General features: G+C 37.8%; 1 protein-coding gene across 1 annotated transcript; it reads left to right on the top strand.

The window, feature by feature from the left end:
- The first annotated feature begins 4883 nt into the window (after window positions 1–4883).
- Window positions 4884–15074, top strand: LOC131690678 (coronin-1C-A-like). The gene is made up of 3 exons (XM_058976603.1): window positions 4884–4958; window positions 5195–5317; window positions 14118–15074. Exons 1-3 carry the CDS (start codon window positions 4899–4901, stop codon window positions 15057–15059), a joined length of 1125 nt encoding a protein of 374 aa, XP_058832586.1. The 5' UTR covers window positions 4884–4898; the 3' UTR covers window positions 15060–15074.
- Window positions 15075–20722: the final 5648 nt, after the last annotated feature.

Genomic DNA, 20722 nt, shown 5'->3' on the forward strand with positions numbered 1-20722 from the left:
TGATTCGAACGCACTGACACGACGACAACCAACGGCTCCAAGTTTCGAGACAGAAAGTGCGTGACTAGGCAAAAGTATGGCAAAACATTTTATTTTTCAAATTTGGATAGCACAAAAATAGACTTTCGAACGTACGGCTCTATTTTCGATCACCGTTCTGATACTTTAACACTCGAATGCGTTGTCTTTAGGGATAACTTGAAAATGACGGTCACAATATAGGTGGTCTGCGACAAAAGACCTCGCATCTGTATTTAGGACTACGCATCTGAATAAACGATTTGAAATTATAGAAAAATCGAACAACTGGAAGCCATACTCCGGAAAAACTTCCCGAAGAATAATGATAAACTAACCATCTCAATGTCAAACGTCGTTTTTAAATAACCCTCAGACCTGGCGATGAAAAAGTGCTGTGATACGTGTGCTACAAGGCTTGACTCATCGTGACAGGTTCTTCTCGAAGTGAATGTAATTCTGCAGGGAAACTCCGACGTGACATTAATGTGTTAAACATTATAACCCGCTTCTGTTTTGGCCTCACATTTCAGCGTCGTAGCTAATTATGTTACTTTTGATACAGTGGGATATAGTGGGAAAATCGATTATCGTAGTGTACGGACATAGGGTAACTGTTCCATTACTATATACCTCTATTCACCCTTCAAATTTTCTTATTATTGTTTATTGTTTAATATTTATTATTTATTATTTATTATTTATTATTTATTATTTATTATTTATTATTTATTATTTATTATTTATTATTTATTATTTATTATTTATTATTTATTATTTATTATTTATTATTTATTATTTATTATTTATTATTTATTATTTATTATTTATTATTTATTATTTATTATTTATTATTTATTATTTATTATTTATTATTTATTATTTATTATTTATTATTTATTATTTATTATATATTATTTATTAAGTTTTCCCAATACCGATTCTTCTTTGGTTTTCGATCTATTTCTTTCGGGTCAACCGGTATAGTGCTGTGGTCGGTCCGGCGATTACGGATGGAGCGTCACGTCCAGTTCACTGGCGGCCCGACAAGCCATACACGATGCTTTGTCGCAGTCTACTCGACCAGTTCTGTTGACCGTGTTCCACGTATTTACGTCGCTTGTCATTCTCAAGGCTACATTATCCGGGTTGATGTCCGGCCCTTCCATTTTAAGTAGCTCCCTGCACGCGTCGCTTCGAACTTCGGTGTCTCCTCGAAGTTCGCACACTCCGGGCACAATGGTAACGTTACGTGCTCGAACCGATGAAGATACTTCCTGAAGCAGCCGTGGCCCGACATGAGCGGTATCCGGTGGAAGGTTATCTTTCCGTGTTTTCTATTGGCTCACGTCGACAAGTTTGGGATGAGCCGGTAGGTCCATCTTCCTTTTTCCGTATTGTCCGAATCCTGCTGCCACGCCGCCATTGAATCGATTCTCACCATCTTCCTCGCGTTTCTTCGATTGTAGCACTCGATATCCTCCGCCCATGTGAACTCATACTGCCTCCGACGATATTGTTCTGTAGGCGCTCGCAACTCGCCTGTTCAGCTTTTCGAAGTTCCGTTTGATTTTCAATGCCGCACCCCAGGCAGGAACCCAATATAGCAGTATCGATGACGAAACACTAGATAGCAGACGTCCCGTGCAGCTTCTCGAACCGCAGACGTTTGGCATACTCCTCCCTATTGCGTTCGTTGCTTTCGCCGACTTTTCGCAGGCGTAGTTGACGTGGTTGATGAAGCTCAACCGGTCGTCGATTATCACTCCCAATTGCTTCAGTGCACGTTTCGATGCAATTACGTGCCCTCCGACGGTGATCTGCGTCCGCTAAACTGCTTTTCAGTTGCTGTTGGTCAGCATATCCACATCCGTCTTGTGGTGAGATATCTGCTGCTTGATCCCGTTCATGTAGTTCTCGATAGCGTCTACTATCTCCGTCACCGACACCTTCACTTCATCTAGTGTCTCACCCATCACCGTTAGTGGCACGTCGTCCGCGAAGCCCACGACTTCATGGACAGCCGCAGTGTCAAGACCCCATCGTACTTCCCGTTTCAAAGAGTTGGACCGATAAGGGATCCCCGAGAGACGTCCGCTGTAACTCGCATTGACTTCTGCGCTTCGTTCGTCTTGTACTGCAGCATTCTACTCTGGAAGTAGCTCTTCGGGATCTGGCATGGTCATTATATGCAACGCTGCGGCGATGGCTTCCCAGCTTGCTCTGTTGAACGGATTATTCACATCTATCATACCTACAGCACAGTATCCATCTCGTTTTTTAGACGTCTGCTCAGCGTCCCCGAGTATTGTCCGAATTACCTCCAATGTCGATACTTCTTTGCGGAATCCGAACTGCATCTTGGACAGTCCGCGCTCACCCTCCGTGCGTTTCGTCAGCCTGATAAGGAAAATTCTTTCCAGGAGTTTTCTGAATGTGTCCAGCAGGCATATAAACCTATACAAGGCTGGATCGCCCGCTGAATTTCCTAGCTTTAGCAGCAGCAGCAGCTTATGTATTTTCCACATTTCTGAGAAATTGCCTTCATCTAGACACTTCTGCAGTACCATTCTGAACATGTCTGGATATGCCAGGGTCGCAGCTTTCAGCGCCACGTTTGGTATTCTATTCGGACCGGGGGTTTTCTTTTATTTTAGTCGCGTGTCGATGCTCGTCGTGTGTGAGCTCGTCGTTATTCACTTGCCTCTCGTATGTGTTTGCTCCATTTTCTAAGACGTACGGTGTCGATGACAGGGTAGTTGAATCGTGCTGCGAAAAGAAACCCTCAACGATTATATTTAGCTTACTCCGGCAAATTTAAGCTGGCGTCGACGGGCCTTCATCTTCGCCATCACGACTTGGTACGCGTCCCCCAGAGATCGTCGTCTACTTCCCATCACAGCTTCTTATGGCAAACTGGCTTGACAAGCTTGATCTCCCATTTTAAAGCGGCCCTACACTCCCGAAACGTCGCTTGCGCTCTTCTCTCACTCTCCGATCTTGCTCTATAAGCCCGTCTTCTGGCACTGAGACAAGCAGCGAGTAACCTACTGAGCTACTCATTAAACCAGTAAGCTGGACGCCGTCTACTGAGTGGTTCTAGTTTTTGTGGCACTATGACGTCAGAATCCTTCTCATTAGATCAGCTGCATCAACGTTCCGCTGCACGGCCAAAGTGCCGGTGGTCCGTGCAACTGCAGGGTTCCGTTGGCCGATGCGGTAACGAATCGCTTAGTGGTCGCTATGTGGATACTTCTCGCATACTTTCCAGTCCATGTTCGTCGTCAGTGAAGGACTACAAAATGTGGCGAAATTTCTCTCGGTACCGATGTCCGTTTCGTGAACCACCTCTACTACGCCACTGTGTAAAGTAGATTAAAAATTATAACGAGTTGAGCGATCTGAAAATTTCAAATGCAAGCACTTTAAACCGAAAAATAGCGAAAATTACTGAAAAATTTGGCACTGCCTTTCTTATGTTCATGGAAACATAAATGGGACAGACCACATTCAAAGGCAACAGACCGCCTACTAAATTCCATCGAGAAGGAAACAGGCGATTCTAATGTTAGTTTGTTGGTAAATTGATTGACTTCTACGGGGATGGAGAATCGAATCCGGGTGAGCTAGGATTCGATTCCCCATCCCCGCACATGGGTTTTACTACAGAAATTTTTATAACCAGAAGAAGGGGAAATAACCCTAAGATTAACATCTCTATAATCGAAATAAAAAATGGAGAAGAGAACTCCCTACCACACTTTTAGAATTTAAGTCTCCGCAGTGGCGTAGCCAAGGGAGGTTTTTGGGGGTTAAAACCCCCTCCAAACCAAAATATTTGAATGGAAGAAAAAAAAGTTTGATGATGACTAGTTTATTAAAGATTCAAATAATAATTTTAGATGTTTATTATCTGTTCATTACATTGAGAACCTAATGTTTCAAATGTTACAGATTAAATGTCATCAATAGACCAGCCAACATTTTTGAAAAATCTATGATTTTCGTCAAAACCCCCTCCAAATCAAATTTCTAAAAAAAAATTAAAAGCACTTGTTGTCCTTACAGCTTTGAAGATTTTTCATAACTATCTACCAACACACAATTACGTTTTATACGCATTATTTTTAACAGATCTAATGTAAGTTACGCATTAGAACGTACATATTTGAACACGGAAAAAATTGTTCCAATCACAACCACAGTAACTCAACCAAACATTCGAATGTAACGAGCTAGTTTTTTTGAAACACGTATAGTTTGATGTATACGAGGTTTATTATTCATAATTTCAGTAACTTTATCACGGTTTTCGTAAATCGTTTAGTTCAAGAAATCGTGATCTTTTTTTTATGAATTGATGAACGGATTTTTTTCGTGTATGTCAATCATACAGATAGTGTTTTGGACGTAAACATCTTCCTCCAAAACTAACTTCTTTAACTATCATCAGCATATATATAATTGTAAGAAACTAAAATTTATAATATAATTCACTTGTCGATATATTTTATTTGTAACCTACTGCCGATCAAACTCATAATTAACAAGATCAGATCAACAGCAATCTTGCCAAGATAGGCAGGGAAAGTCAAAATCATCATTTGCGTTTCCGCTTACACACCGTCAGAAACTAAAAATAAATAAAGCAATCGTCACATGAATGCATGATCTATTTTTGAACAGACATTTGCAAATCCATAAAGAGGTAAAATAATCGCACTTCATCGTCGAAATGCTATGGCCAGGTTCAAAGTCGCACAAAATAATTTAGAACGAAAAACAACGCCCGCGCGCGTTTCCCAAGATATAAGGTCAAACTCGGAAAAGTGTCTTAGAATTATTTCCACCCGAAGGTAGTGCTGGTGGAGAAATCGTTAATGAGCAAACGTAGGTTAGCGAACGTGACCCTCGACGTCGATCGCGCTGGCAGTCACGGTGTACGTGTGCAAAACTATTTTTAGCCCTTTAAAAGTCCAACTGGCACAGAGGAACTCATCATTTTATTGCGTAGGTGCGGGAAATTATTGATCGAAATCGCCTAGGGTGCAACCGAGAAAGTGCCAAACGGCACAGTGTTGATACAAACACATTGTCTGATCGAAACCACGCGCGGCATTTGTTTGGACTAAAAAATACTTACCCAGGTTTTTTTTTATCTGGTTGTTTGTTTCAGGTTGGCCGGATCGCAGCCGATCATGCACTGGTCGGTGGACACAAAGGACCCGTACTGGATATCGCCTGGTGCCCGCACAATGACAACGTAATTGCCTCCGGATCCGAAGACTGTGTCGTCAAGGTGAGTTGGACGGCAGTTAACAGATGTTTTGTTTAAAGTAGATCATCGCGTTTCATTCGAAGCGGCGGGACGATCGCGGAAATTTCCTTCTTCTCAAAAATGAATTCGCTTAGCCATGAGATCTGGGTAGATTCAATGACGCTATTATCGGTTTTACTTGCTTTTACTTTTCAACAGGAAGACTGATATTATTTCTAGTGTATAGAGTGTATTTTCTTTTATTTTTTGAAACTGTTCAAAGTTGTGGTTATCGTGTAACGATTCATTCGAAAATTTCCCGCAAAGTATATTTGGCACTTAGATTTTACGCCCATTTCTTATAGATTATGTGAGAAATCGTCACTAAACAAACTTTTTTACTGAGCGAAGATGCTTGATAATGGCCCAGTGCGATTTTTTCTTGATCATTTGCTGTTTTGATCCATGTTCGGCAAGTAACGCTTTCGGAATCATTTTCCAAAGTGAATTTTTCCATTTTTGAAAACAAAATATGATTTAAGTACAAGAAAAATACACATTAGTAATTAAAGAAATCTGTAGTCTACATCGATTGACGAAATAAATAAATAAAAAAGCCTGCAGTTATACCACAGACTAACAGACATAACACTATGAAGGAATTCCCTTTAAAAATATCGATCCGGCAATTTTCCCAGAACACTAGCTCCACCTTTTATTCACGGTCCCGAACACTTATTTGCTGGTGGGTTACCCCTCAGGATTGGGAACAATTTTTCACTAGTGGTCCATCCCCCATATGCTTGTTCATATGTCAGTGGTGCCATAATTTCAAAAGCAGCCACAGTCTCAACTACAAATATATTTAAAACCTCGACAAACATATGATTACGGCCTAAAAGCCAACTGTCAAAATCCACTTTGAATGGAAATTCCGGGCAAACTGTTACGCGCCAATCACAGATGTTAATAGTAAATGATAGAGAAAAGTTTTCTCTTTCATAAACTATTGTGAACTGTGCTCGGCTAGTAACGGTTTGTCCAGAATTTTCATTCAAAGTGGATTTTGACAGTTGGCTTTTAGGCCGTAATCATATGTTTGTCGAGAAATATAAAGTGGGCGAGGCATTATTTTCGAGTGTTATGTCTGTTAGTCTGTGGTTATACCCTCAGATACATGGAAGTCTTCGAATATACCCTCAAAACCAGGTTTAATCCACCTAGTGGTACAATTGTGCCTTTCTCATTTTTTCAAAATATGATTCCATGACTGGTTATGTTCAATATAATTGTGGAAATGTCATTACATGCTCAGTACACTTTGCAATTATACAGAATGGCTCGCCAGCCACAACCTTGATGAGCTACGTGTCGTCATTGAAATACTTGAAGCACAAAAATATAATCTATAATTAGCTTAATCAACATTAGTTCAATGTTGTCTTCCTGCTAACTTATTTCGACATGTGGGGGTGGGCATGTGAGGAGGGTGAATAACCCATAACCGAACCACCCCGAGCTTATTTTGGTATGCCTGTTGATATAGTGGTGGTACACTGCTGGCCAATAAAATAAGTGTGTGATAGATTATTTTGTTTTTCTCTCAATTACGCATACCAAGTTGCAGCAGTCTCAATCACACCTACCGCACACAGAAGCCTTGGGATCTGTCAAGTTACTAGTGGGTTGTTGGCGCTGATTATATTTGCAATCTTTGTCAAGATGCAAAACAAGACTGCCGCAGGCTTTCTCGTCTGGTCAATATAATAGGTGTGTGAAATATATTAACGTGTTATTATTTTACATAATTCCATTATACGTTTTATTTGGTGAAGTTTGAATTCAGCGTGTTAGTAAATGTACTTTAATGTTGAATAAGATTTGTTATAGAATGGGTCGAGCATCTCACTGTACTCAAGTGGCACGAGTTTTGCTAAGAAATTTTGTTCAATAAGATAAGACGTAGACGTTCAAGAAGATAATGTAAATCGCGAATACACTGCGGCGTTCCGAAAACTTCGTTACAAATGCCTTAAAACCTTTGAAAAAAAAAGAAACATGCAAACAACCCAAGAAGACATCTACAGCAGCTGACCTTCGTATTGCAATTTTAGCGAAATCTGATCCATTCGCGTCATCCAAGACCAATTCAGCACAAATTGGAAAAGTGGTAGGTCCGAGAACAGTTCGCTGTAGGCCGTAAAATTTCAAACCTCCAGAAAGAATTGCTAAGAAGGTTCCACTATTTCGAAGCCAAAACCTTTGAAGAAAAATGCAATTTGCTTTTCAACAGCGTTAATGGGCCTGGTTCAGAAGGAATAAAAAATGGCGACATATCCTTCGGAGGGACGAATCAAAGGTAAATCTGTTTTCCTCCGATGCACAACGAAACGTTAAACGTCCAAAGTGCAAACAGTTTGATCTGCGACACACGCAAAATATTTACGAAATGTACTTAAAAAGAAGTTATTCGATCGAAATTTCACAAATAAGGATCGTTTGTGGGAAGCAGCTTAAAAGGAATGCTACCCTATACCAACGGAAATTTATCAGCGTGTGAATGACTCAATGCCAAGACAAATGGATAAAATTTGGTTGAATAAGGGAGTTTACACAGGTTACTAGTTGTTAAAAATATTGAAGTCTTAAAATCATTGGATTTGAAAAATGTTAATGCAATGGATTATAATACACCTATTTCATTGACCAGGTACTTTTTTGGATTTCATGGAGAAGAAAGAGTTACAAAAAAGCATAACATTTAATTTACAAATAAAAGTGTTTTTTCATATTTACGACTGTGCCTATCTATAAAATATTTGAATATGAACATATTTTTAGAGAAAACTCAAAATTTCACGTACTTTTATCTCACACCTATTTTATTGACCAGCAGTGTATGTATATAAATGATTGGGTTGAAAGGGGGAATAGACATGGATAAGGGTGTGGTCTGAGGGGGTGTTTTAAAGGGGTAATCTTAGGGGGATTTAAATGGGGTGGTGAGGGGGTCTGAGTCATCGGTTGGCTACCAGAAGACTGTACCGGCCACAAATAATGGTGTGGGTCGCTATAACCGCAGATGGGCGTTCTGCAGCCATTTTCATAGAGCATGGCATCAAAGAAATGCGACATATTATCGGGAAAGTGTTCTGTAGGCTACTTTGAAGGCGTGGCCAGCCAAACATTTCGGTTGCAAACCATGGACGTTTAAACCGTACCGTCTGAAAACCAATGTTCCGTACTTCATTTCGAACACACAATGGCTCTCGAATGCACCAGATGTGAATCCAAATGGATTATTATCTCTGGGCCATTTTGGAGATCAAGGTCCGAAGTAAAAAAACATACCAGCCTCGAGATACTAAAGAAAGCTGAGTGGGCCAAAAATACCGGCAAGTCATATTCGGGCAGCTTGCGATTCGTCGCAAGGCCATAGTCAAGGTATAAGGTGGTCACATTGAGCAAAAGTGGATTATTTCTGAATGTTTGATTATTTTCACACATTTTGCACTTGCAGTAAATAAAATTAATTCTCCGAACAGAATTTATGGCCTTTTCAATTTGGTTACACTTCAAGTGCCGATCCCTGAATTTTGTAGTCAAGATACTTTCGCGTATCGTCTAATAATCTAATAATCGAAACCAAAACAACACATAGTGGTTGCAATAATGCACATTTTGTGGTTTTTAACCGTTTAAGTATTATGAAGGTACACATATATGGGAAATTCCTATGTGACCGCACTAAACAATCTGTAACTCCGGAATCGAAAGTCAGATCAGGATGAAATTCAATAGCAATTGCAATGAAGCATTGCATCAATCATTTCAATTTTGGGAGATGGTGGAAATCGGTCAAGAATTTTCTTAGGAGTAGGTGTGAAATTATCTCTGACCATTGGCAAGTTTTCCGGGGCATCAAGATCGTCCTACCCGAGCAGATCCTGATATCAAATTGAGAACTAAACTTGATGTTGTGATGTAGTAGGTAATGATTACTCAGGTTGCAATCGTTTTGGTCGTTTTAACAGCTAAAAGATCAAAATCGAAAGCAGAAACATTGTCTTATGACATCAAATAGAAAACTATTTATGCTATCAGGGCATGTTCAGGAGCGTTTTATTTTGTATAGGAGTTCAAAGTAGAACTGGAACTGAAACATTCACATATCCAGCAGAGCGTTTTGTTTTATAATTTCGAACAGTTTTGTTTCAAAATTTAAAACTGTTATACGACGCCGTTCTATTTGTTGCTGATTTTAAAACATGTTTAGAACTGTGTTTTAAATACATGGAGAGTACTCAGCACAGACACTTAGACCCGATAGACCGGGGAAAAATAAATTTGAATGCAGCAACGCTAAAGGCATCGCGAAACATAAATTTGAAACTGAATGGAACACCCACAAAAACTGCTGCTGGGGACAGCAAGTTCTAGTTTTAAAATTTTCAGTTTTATTTTATAAAACTGTCAAAATTATGAATCTAGAAATGAAACACTCCTGAACATGCCCTCAGTGAAAGCAAATTGAAAACTCGTTGAGATGTTTAAATATTTCAATAAAAACAAAATAAGTAATCAATTTGATGTTTACCAAAGAAATAGAAACAATCATTTTTTTTCTAAAAAACGCAAAGCAAAGTGAGATCAAAATATGATATCATCTCTGGAAAATATATCTACTTGCTGTAATTTTGATGTTTGACTTTGCTCGGGTATGTGGCCAATGTGATCAAAGCTGCTATGAGCCTGCAAATCTAAGTAATTAGACAACCATTTTGATAAGATTTGCGCCATGTAGATATCGTGGTGGTACCAGTTTATGTAAGGATAATCGCTTCAAGATTTCTTCACTTAAAAAGTCGATAAAGATGAATTCCATAAAACACGAATAAAAAAAAAGAATTTTGACGCGGGAACATCCGCATTACATTATATTCAACACTAAAAGATAACAAAAACTTTGTTGAAACCTGGCGCTATGTCAAGTTTTCAAGATGTTACACAGTGGCGGGTCTTCGAACAAAAGTCGGACAAAACCAAAAATATTGCTTAATCTGGCTGAAAATCACATGTTAGGGTAATTTTAAGGTACTGAGTTCATTTATAATGTCAAAAGTTATAAAAAATGAGATAATTTTCTTCTATTCATTATGAAAGATCTTGATTTATTGATTAGATATATTAGATAATTGGACAAAACTACTTCAAATCTCTACATAAAGTATTTGTTTACGTTTTGATCAGTTGCTATTCTGCACTAGGAACCATGCATTCCACTTCCATAAATATTTAAAAATGTAGGTTTTAAACCTCTCCGGGCAAAAAGGGCACAACAAGACCGTGAAATTCGAAGAGTAGACATGATTTCCCATAGAATGTATAATAAGTGACCGTTCCGAACTGCTTGTATAGAACACATTTGTGAAAAAAGAGTTCGCTATCAGATCACCTAAAATATATTTACAAAAGTAAATCATAGTCCGAGCTTAGCGAACATTTTGATATGATAAACAAAGTTCTTTAAATTCCCTTTGAACTAAAACTTAGGTTCTATAATATAAAACTGAAAAGTTTAAAACTAGAACTTGCTGTCCCCAGTAGCAGTTTTAGCGGGTGTTCTATTCAGTTTAAAATTCATGTCCCGCCATGCCTTCAGCGTTACTGCATTCAAATTTATTTTTCCCCCAGTCTATCCGGTCTAAATGTCTGTGCTGAGTACTCTTCATGTATTTAAACACAGTTCTAAACGTGTTTTAAAATCAGTAACAAATAGAACGGCATCGTATAACAGTTTTAAACTTTAAAACAAAACTGTTCGAAATTATAAAACAAAACGCTCTGCTGGGGATATGAATGTTTCAGTTCCAGTTTTACTATGAATCTCCTATACAAAATAAAACGCTCCTGAACATGCCCTGAAGGCATGGCGAGACATGAATTTAAAACTGAATAGAACATCCGCTAAAACTGCAGCTGGGGACAGCAAGTTCTAGTTTTAAAATTTTCAGTTTTATATTATAGAACTGTCAAAATTATGAATCTAGAACTGAAACACTCCTGAACATGCTCTAAGGGCATGTTCAGTAGCGTTTTATTTTGTATAGGAGTTTCAAAGTAGAACTGGAACTGAAACATTCACATCCCCAGCAGAACGTTTTGTTTTATAATTTCGACCAGTTGTGTTTCAAAATTTAAAACTGTTATACGACGCCGTTCTATTTGTTGCTGATTTTAAAACACGTTTAGAGCATGTTCAGGAGTATTTCAGTTGTAGATTCATAATTTTGACAGTTCCATAAAATAAAACTGAAAATTTTAAAACTAGAACTTGCTTTCCCCAGCAGGAGTTTTAGCGGATGTTCTATTCAGTTTAAAATTCAAGCCTCGCCATGCCTTCAGCGTTACTACATTCAAATTTATTTTTCCCCAGTCTATCGGGTCTAAGTGTCTGTGCTGAAAGCTTTGCATGTATTTAAAACACAGTTCTAAACGTGTTTTAAAATCAGCAACGAATAGAACGGCATCGTATAACAGTTTTAAATTTTAAAACTAAACTGTTCGAAATTATAAAACAAAACGCTCTGCTGGGGATGTGAATGTTTCAGTTCCAATTCTACTTTGAAACTCCTATACAAAATAAAACACTCCTGAACATGCCCTTAAAACTGTGTTTTAAATACATGCAGAGTTTTCAGCACAGACACTTAGACCCGATAGACCGGGAAAAAATAAATTTGAATGCAGTAATGCTGAAGGCATGGCGAGACATGAAATTTAAACTGAATAGAACACCTGCAAAAACTGCTGCTGGGTACAGCAAGTTCTAATTTTAGAATTTTCAGTTTTATATTATAGAACTGTCAAAATTATGAATCTGGAACTAAAACACTCCCGAACATGCCCTAAGCGTGTTTTAAAATCAGCAACAAATAGAACGGCGTCGTATAACAGTTTTGAATTTTAAAACAAAACTGTTCGAAATTATAAAACAAAACGCTCTTTTGGGGATGTCAATGTTTCAGTTCCGGTTCTACTTTGAAATTCATATATAAAACACTCCTGAACATTCCCTAAGGATCGACTTTTTAATTCTTATAACACATCGTCACTATTGTATCTTATGACAAGCTCCATCTAGCACATATCGAGAAAAAACGATTGTTAAAGCTTGAGATTGAATATCTTGAAACTTATACATAAATGATATAAACAATTCAGGGAAGACAATTGATGCTTCCATCTATTATGTATTACTCTCTCAAATATTACGAAAAACGGTTGATTATATTGAGTTTTTACTAAAAATGTAAACAAAAGTCGCATTCACACATGCCATAAGTTTGTATGGATGACAAAATTTGTATGACGTGTCATAATTGTGCATGGAAAATTTTCCATAAAGATATTGCATCAATTATTAACATTTATTCATCGGTGGGATGCATTTTGAAAGAAATTGGCCAAGGAATCTAGAAAAATAGTAATTTTTGGTTACAGTGTTGCCAACCATGCAATATTTCCAGTTTAAAAGTAAAACTGTATTTTTCTCGTTATACATTTATTTTTATTTTGAAAATTATTATGCCATTGTGTTCTTCGTGCATTTTTACACATAAAAACCTGTTTTAATCCACCTAGCGGTGCAATTGTGCCTCTCTCAAACATGCGTTCATGATTGAGAAAGGCACAATTGCACACTTTAACCAAAAATTACTACTACAAATTTCATGAATTCCATGGTAGATTATGTTCATTTTAAACCATTCTATGTGACCACATGCCACGACCCGTAACACCGGAACCGTAAGTCGGATCAGAATGAAATTTAATACAAGTTTACGGGCTTTAATTTATGTTTGGTCCAATCGGTCTAGCCATCTCCGAGAACCGATGCAGTTATTACGCTAAGTTTGGATACTTCCGTCTGGGCTTCTGGATTCGTGGACCGTGGCCAATGTGGCCAAAGAGACTTTGAATGACTGTTAGTGACCAAGAACTACAAATCCAAGCAGATGTGGTCACATGTTTGAAAAAAATCACCTTTATACATTCATCGTAGTATTCCTTGAAATCGGGATTTTCTGCGTGATCATACTCATTATCCTGTAATTCAGGAACTAGAAGTCGAACCCACACAAAATTCAATAGCAGCCGATGGCAACGTTGTACCTTTCATTTAAGACTAAGTTTGACAAATTAAGACAAATTCTAACAAGATTTTCTATGTAATCGTACTCTTCAACTCGTATCTCAGGAACTAGATGTCGGATTAAAATGAAATTCAATAGCAGCCGATGGTAGCGATGTACCTTTCATTCGCAATTCAATTTGTAAACATCGGTTCAGCCATCGCCGAGAAAACGATGTGGACATTTTGTTAGCATGTCTGCACGTGCACATACACACACAGACATTTTCCGATCTCGACTTACTGAAACGAATAGTGTATGACACTCGGCCCTCCGGGCCTCGATTAGAAAGTCGGTTTTTGGAGCAATTGCATAACCTTTCTATATGAGAAAGGCAAAAAATCTAAAACTTCAATATATCTTGAACCAATCCCAAGATACAGTGATTGGAAGCATATGCGCACAATTTCTCATCACGTTTCTCGCTATATTTCAGTAACCAGGAAGAATTTCAAAATTCTGAAAACTTTGAGATTTTTCAGTCAAATAATGTGGCATATCTAACTCAGTTTACCCTAAAATGGCGTTCGTAATAAGATAGCACAACAGCAAAGACATGTTCTGCTCTTCCGGCTTATTTTCGTGCACTCAATTGTGACCCTCATTATTACTAACTTATGAACAATTTTTTCTGTTTTTCTGTCTAGGTATGGCAAATCCCCGACGGCGGATTATCAAGGACAATGACTGATCCAGTAGTAGATTTGGTATACCATCAACGCAGAGTTGGCCTAGTCCTGTGGCATCCGTCGGCGTTGAACGTTCTACTCACGGCGGGCTCCGATAATTTGATAGTTATATGGAACGTTGGAACCGGCGAAGTGCTGGTACGCATCGAGTGCCACCCGGACACTATTTACAGTGCATGCTGGAACTGGGACGGCTCACAATTAGTTACTACTTGCAAAGATAAGAAAATTCGCATACTCAACCCACGATCGGGTGAAATTCTGAACGAAGCCGTTGCACACGAAGGATCGAAAGCAACGCGTGCAATATTTTTACGACACGGACTCATCTTCACCACTGGTTTCAATCGATCCTCGGAACGACAGTATTCTCTACGAGCACCGGATGCGCTGGGCGATCCGATTGTGATGGTAGACTTGGACACATCGAACGGTGTAATGTTTCCTCTTTACGATCCTGACACTAACCTGATCTACCTGTGTGGCAAGGGCGATTCGGTTATCCGATATTTTGAGGTCACGCCAGAGCAGCCATTCGTGCATTACATTAACCAGTTTCAGACACCGGATTCGCAGCGAGCTATCGGTATGATGCCAAAACGAGGATGTGACGTAGCAACCTGCGAAGTGGCGCGATTCTACCGGCTCAACAACGGGGGTTTATGTCAGGTGATCTCAATGACAGTGCCTAGAAAGAGCGAACTCTTCCAGGAAGACCTCTACCCGGATACGCTCGCGGATGAAGCTTCTATATCGGCGGAAGATTGGATGTCAGGTTCTGATGCGGATCCACAGCTGGTGTCGTTGAAAGTAAGTTTACGGACGAACATACATGTTTTCTACCACACGGCAGACAGCGCAAGAGAAGGACACGATGTAAGGTGTTATATACCTTTGTAATCGTTAAAATGAAATGCGGTTTCAAGATTTTTTTTAGTAGGTATATTGCTAAAGTCTCATACAAATCAGCTAAACGCAGTGGCGGATCCAGGGAGAGGGTCCTGGGGTCCGGACCCCCTCCGAAATATTTATACTTGTTGAGAAATTTTAAATTAGTTTCAAGTTTATATTAGTTTCAAACTCTAAATCATTTAAAATCAAATTTGACCAACGAAATGTATATTGATTAAATAGGGTTGTTGTATGTTACGAATTGTACAATGTTCATTTTAAAATTGAAATTTTGGACCCCTCCCGAATTTTTTTTCTGGATCCACTCCTGGCTAAACGAATATGTTCCTATGTAATTGCAGAAAAGTTGAAGAAAACAATATGAACAAATATTGAAAAGTGACGAAGTTGTTTGCATAGCTTCGTGAATTTTCTCTATTTTCACACATTTCTGTAAATAGGTTGGAAATATGGTTTATTTAGTACGCCATTAGTTGATTTGTATGATACTTTAGCAATCTACATAAAAAACACAAAAACACACACACATATCTGACACATTCTGCAAAAAGTTATCCTCGTTACCTACATCCATGTCCTTCTCTGCAGAAACAATAAAACACGACGGTTAATAACAGCATATAATAATACTACTTTTGTTGTAAATTGCTTTAAACAATCACTTGTGTGCTTAAGTATGTGTTGATTTGGCTTTTCCCGGTGCTAAAGCATGATTAGGTTACAAAATTTACAACCTGCGTAAACTTTCAAATCGATGTACGTAGAAAATCTGAGTCACTGATTTTCTACGTACACTCAGGTTTTTTTTACGCGGGGGATACGAGCCGCGTAAATGAAAACCGCGTAAATGAAAACCGCGTAAATTTCAAAATCCGCGTAAATGAAAACCGCGTAAATTTCAAAATCCGCGTAAATTTCAAAATCCGCGTAAATGAAAACCGCGTAAATTTCAAAATCCGCGTAAATGAAAACCGCGTAAATTTCAAAATCCGCGTAAATGAAGACCACTTAAATTTAAGAATCCGCGACAAAGGGAACCTCATTGATGGATACCGCGTAAATTCCAAAATCCGCGTAAATGAAAACCGCGTAAATTTCAAAAACCGCGTAAATGAAAACCGCGTAAATTTCAAAAACCGCGTAAATGAAAACCGCGTAAATTTCAAAATCGGCGTAAATGAAAACCGCGTAAATTTCAAAATCCGCGTAAAAAAAAACCGCGTAAAAAAATACCGCGCAAAAAAAAACCGCGTAAAAAAAAACTTGAGTGTACATCGATTTGAAAGTTGCTGTCATATAATCAACCGTTTGTTACACGTGCCGTAAACCGGTGTGACATTGATCACTTTTCGAAGTAATCAGTACACATTTTTGACGCAACATATTTTTTTATGAAGAACAAGCTTGAATGGTTTTACCTGAAATTGTTCGGATAAGCTCTAAATATACGGTGAAGAATCTTGTGTATAATCCATTGGTTAGAGAAAACAATTTAATTTCTAAGAAAAATATGTAAATTCACACAAGTTACTTTTACGCTGTTTTCAATTGCTAGCAAAAAAACGAAAATATTTTAAATGCGGATTTAACTTGTTACATTAGTTGGCTAATCTTTCTAACTAGTAGACTTAGTTTGCTAACTGAATTGAATTTTCTCTTCACTTTCGGAATCAACCAAACAAAATTTAGTAATTAAGTTGAACGTATGCTTCTTAGAATTATTATCAGTTGCAGGATTGTGAACTGAGAGAACTTCTCTTTGTGCTCCATGACATGTAAAATTCAAAACAAAACTACCAACATTGAAATGGGCTTATTTTTTACGCAATTTGCTGTTATAATGAAAATGTTGATAAAGCTCTGCATAAAAGGTATTTAACCGTTGTGTGTCCGACGCGGTACCCGGGTACCTTTTTAAGTTTCAATTAATGAAATTCCTATGGTTTATCCATAGCTGGAAATTGAAACTTTGTGACATCTTAGAACTTCACTAAGTCATGTTTTTGGGTTAATAATATTGTTGATATAGTAAGGGTGGGAGTGAGGAGGGGCTCCTGAATTTTTTTACTACGTAACAGGCCGACGTGGGTACCCGGGTACCCACAAAACTAAAATGCCCATAACTAAGGTATTATTCAACCGATTTCGATACTTTTGGCCGTTTTGGGTTCAGGAACTCATCCACTTTTGGACTTGGTAAAAATGAATCGGGTTACTTTATTCAGTTCCCGATAATCCGGGTTTCCGGAAGCAGGTTCCTGTGCAGGGGTACTTTTTGCGATCTTCAATGGAATAGTAGCAATATGGGTATCAAAATTCTTGGAATCTCATCAGTAGGCTGTATCTCGTGGTTTTGGAACAATTTGGTGATTTGACCCCGGAACGGACATTCCGGAGCAGGTTCCCGTAGGGCCGTGGGTGGCCATTCCATTCCAATTCCATTTTTCAAATTGCCATAGGGACCCTAACAATAAAAACAGACTTTCGAGACAATTTGAAGAGTTTTGATACTCATATTGCTAGTACATTATTAAAAATTACAAATCATATCCTAGTACTTGAACATTACTCCGAAAAATCCGGATTACCAAAAACCAGATCCATTATTCCGGTTCTATTGTACAGAATCAAAAAGTGGACGAGTTCCTGAATCCAAAGCATCTAAAAGTGTCCAAATCGGTTAAAGGAAGCCATAGTTATGAGCATTTCAATTTGTGGGTTCCCGGGTACCCTCGTTGGCCTGTTAAAGGTGTTTTTTTTGTTGGACACATAACTGTTAAATACGAACTTGATTTCGGTCAGCGAAACTGGGATTCCTAAAACCAATTATAAATCGCAACCAAATTATTGTTATTAGCATTCTACTGCTGATATAAAGATAATAATTACCGAATGTTAAAAAAAAACTTCGGTTGACGTCTTTGTCAATAATTTTGTCTTAAGATTTACTAAATCTGTTTTTGAATTCTATACTGAGCAAAAAAACGAAACTGGGTGATGTGTGGGTGACGAATAAGCCCTAAATATATGATGTAGCATGTTGTTTACATTTACGGTATCTGTGCACTCACACCCATCGTGAGTGCCAACGCATGGAGTCCATCATAGTAGTCTTTGACTTTCCCTCTTTCCGCTTTCGCTGATCCTACAGGTAAGGCGTTCGATAACGCATCGAACTGGGTGATTTCTTTCGGGCTTGGAGTGTTGGACTTTCAAAAGTATCGTAAATAGATGTAACAGTTTGCATTTTTAAAACAAATACTGGTATCCATAGATTGAAAACATCCAAATTGTTTGCTGTTTCACGCGTTTTACTATAATATAAATTTGTTTTAAATATTCATTCGTTGTTTTCGGGGTTACCTTGATCAGCAAAATATGTGTATCGAAATGAGAAATAACGTTCCAAATGTTGTGTAAATTGCATATCTGCAGGTGATTTCATGTCCCGATATTGTGACGTCTCGTAAGAAAACAAAATTATCCAGAAGGCCCACTTTCATCGAACTTTTTCGGGAAAATAGTCGAAATTAAATAGTTAACAATAAAAACCTTTGATTCTTAAAATGAATTATTGGACAAAAATATTTACGGTTTCTAAAAAAGTGATCCCCTCACTTGAATTTGATTGATTTCATTAATATGCAAGGAATCGTTGAAACGTTGCATAAAAGTTATATCATTTTCAATTTGGATTTGTGTTCATAAAAGGTACATTAAATGACGAAATAATCGTTGCCGGTAGATGCTGTACATGTTTTGAATACGGTTTGTATTTTGTTTCGATGATTAGGTTAAAGGGAATCATCTTATCGTACGTTACTGTAAAAGGTCTCATTTGATCAAACTTACCCCGGTTATCAAAGATACCCCGTTTTACGGTATTGTCCAATGTATTTGAATATACTGTAAAATTCGAATGACCAAAATTCGCATAATTCACTTATCATACGTAAAATTACAAGTATCATACGTAAAACTTTAAGTAGTTTAGAATATTGGATGTAGAAAACAACGTTCAGTTAATGAGTGTAATACAAAACAAATCATTTTGCGTAAAGTAACTCGCGATGACGGTATGTCAAGCTACCATTACTTGCACTTTAAACAATCATCAATGTGATTAGAGTGGCTAACGGTTGTATGGGAAAACTTCAATATGATTTAAACTAGCGGGCACAGCACTTTTTGAGTTCCTTTTGTGGTCCCAAATGCCTGTGCAAAATTTGGTTGCAAAATACAAATGCAAAAATTCATTATTTTTTCCAACACTGTCAGTACACTACGACACCGATACTTTAAACTTTAATAAATGAGAAAATATTCATCGCACGGACTTGGTACCTTTGAATGAAATGTTCAGAATGAATTGCTGAATATCATAGTCAGAAAACAAAAAGAAGAAGGAGGGGGGCATGTGTACTCCCCAGTCCCTGTTTAGATTGTTTTGTATAAGACAAAGAATCATTACGTCCTTGTAAATGTCAACGATTGAACTTTCTTAATATTTTGATAGACCCAAATATGAATCATACTACAATCTTTGTTGTGGGAAATAATATTTACAATATTTAGAATTTACACCTACAAATTGTTGTGTTGTTTTTACTTGGGGCAAAAACTAACTCAGGTCTGGAAATTGCGTTGGGTTTTAACCTGAAGTATATTTCTGGTTCGCCAACATCACCTCTGTTTTGCGTGAACCTAACTCAATTTCATCAAAAACGCTTGTTTGAAAAAACTATCCTGGTTTCGTTCCTAGATTCTCAAACGAAAACGTTAATAGGAACAATTCCGAGACTTCAAGGAATCTAAGGATATGCATTTTTTTATATTCTGACTCTGAACGGCTAAGAAATAGGGTTTTAAAATATGTAAAACTTATAAACCGCTTTACCATTTTAAATGAGGTAACAGTAGAGCCCTTAAATAGTAGCACTCAAACACGTAAGATTAATTTTTAATTCAGCGGGCAAAACCTGCGTTGAAGATGTGCTCCTTACTAGGGGCAGATCACTCTAAGAATGTATAACAAATTTGCATCAAATTGAAAAAAAAAAAGCATTTAATTTCCATTTTTGCATCAGCTCTGCACTGCCTCGCAGAAAAGTTTGTTTAACAAATGTCATACGCTGATCCACTTTGTTCGATGTTTTGTTAAATGTAGGGCTAGTTTTTCTGTAGGATTTTGACGTCTTACACGGAATGCAAACAACATTGCACGCAACGCAAAATACATTATGAATTTCTATTTTGATGGAAATAAATGCATTTAATTTCGCTGATTTTTAAAAATGCATCACAAGTGATCTGCCCCTAGGCTCCTTATGTTATACTAAGCTATCCAAACAGGGAAATGGGAAGTACACAAGCCACACCCCCTATTGTTTTCTATTTCTGACTACGTCTATGTTATTCAGCAATTCATTCTGAACATTTCATTCAAAGATACCAAGTCTCTGCGATGAATATATTCTCATTTATTCAAGTTTAAAGTATCGGTGTCGTGGTGTACTGACAGTGTTGGAAGAAATAATGAATTTCTGCATTTGGATTGAACCATAAGTTTTAAAATCGTTATAACTATTTTTTGAAAGCTCGTAGCTAGTTACCGTCTTCGACAAAGTTGTTAACCAAGGTTTGAATTATCG

This window comes from Topomyia yanbarensis, chromosome 3, assembly GCF_030247195.1.
Source record: "Topomyia yanbarensis strain Yona2022 chromosome 3, ASM3024719v1, whole genome shotgun sequence".
Lineage (NCBI taxonomy): Eukaryota > Metazoa > Arthropoda > Insecta > Diptera > Culicidae > Topomyia > Topomyia yanbarensis.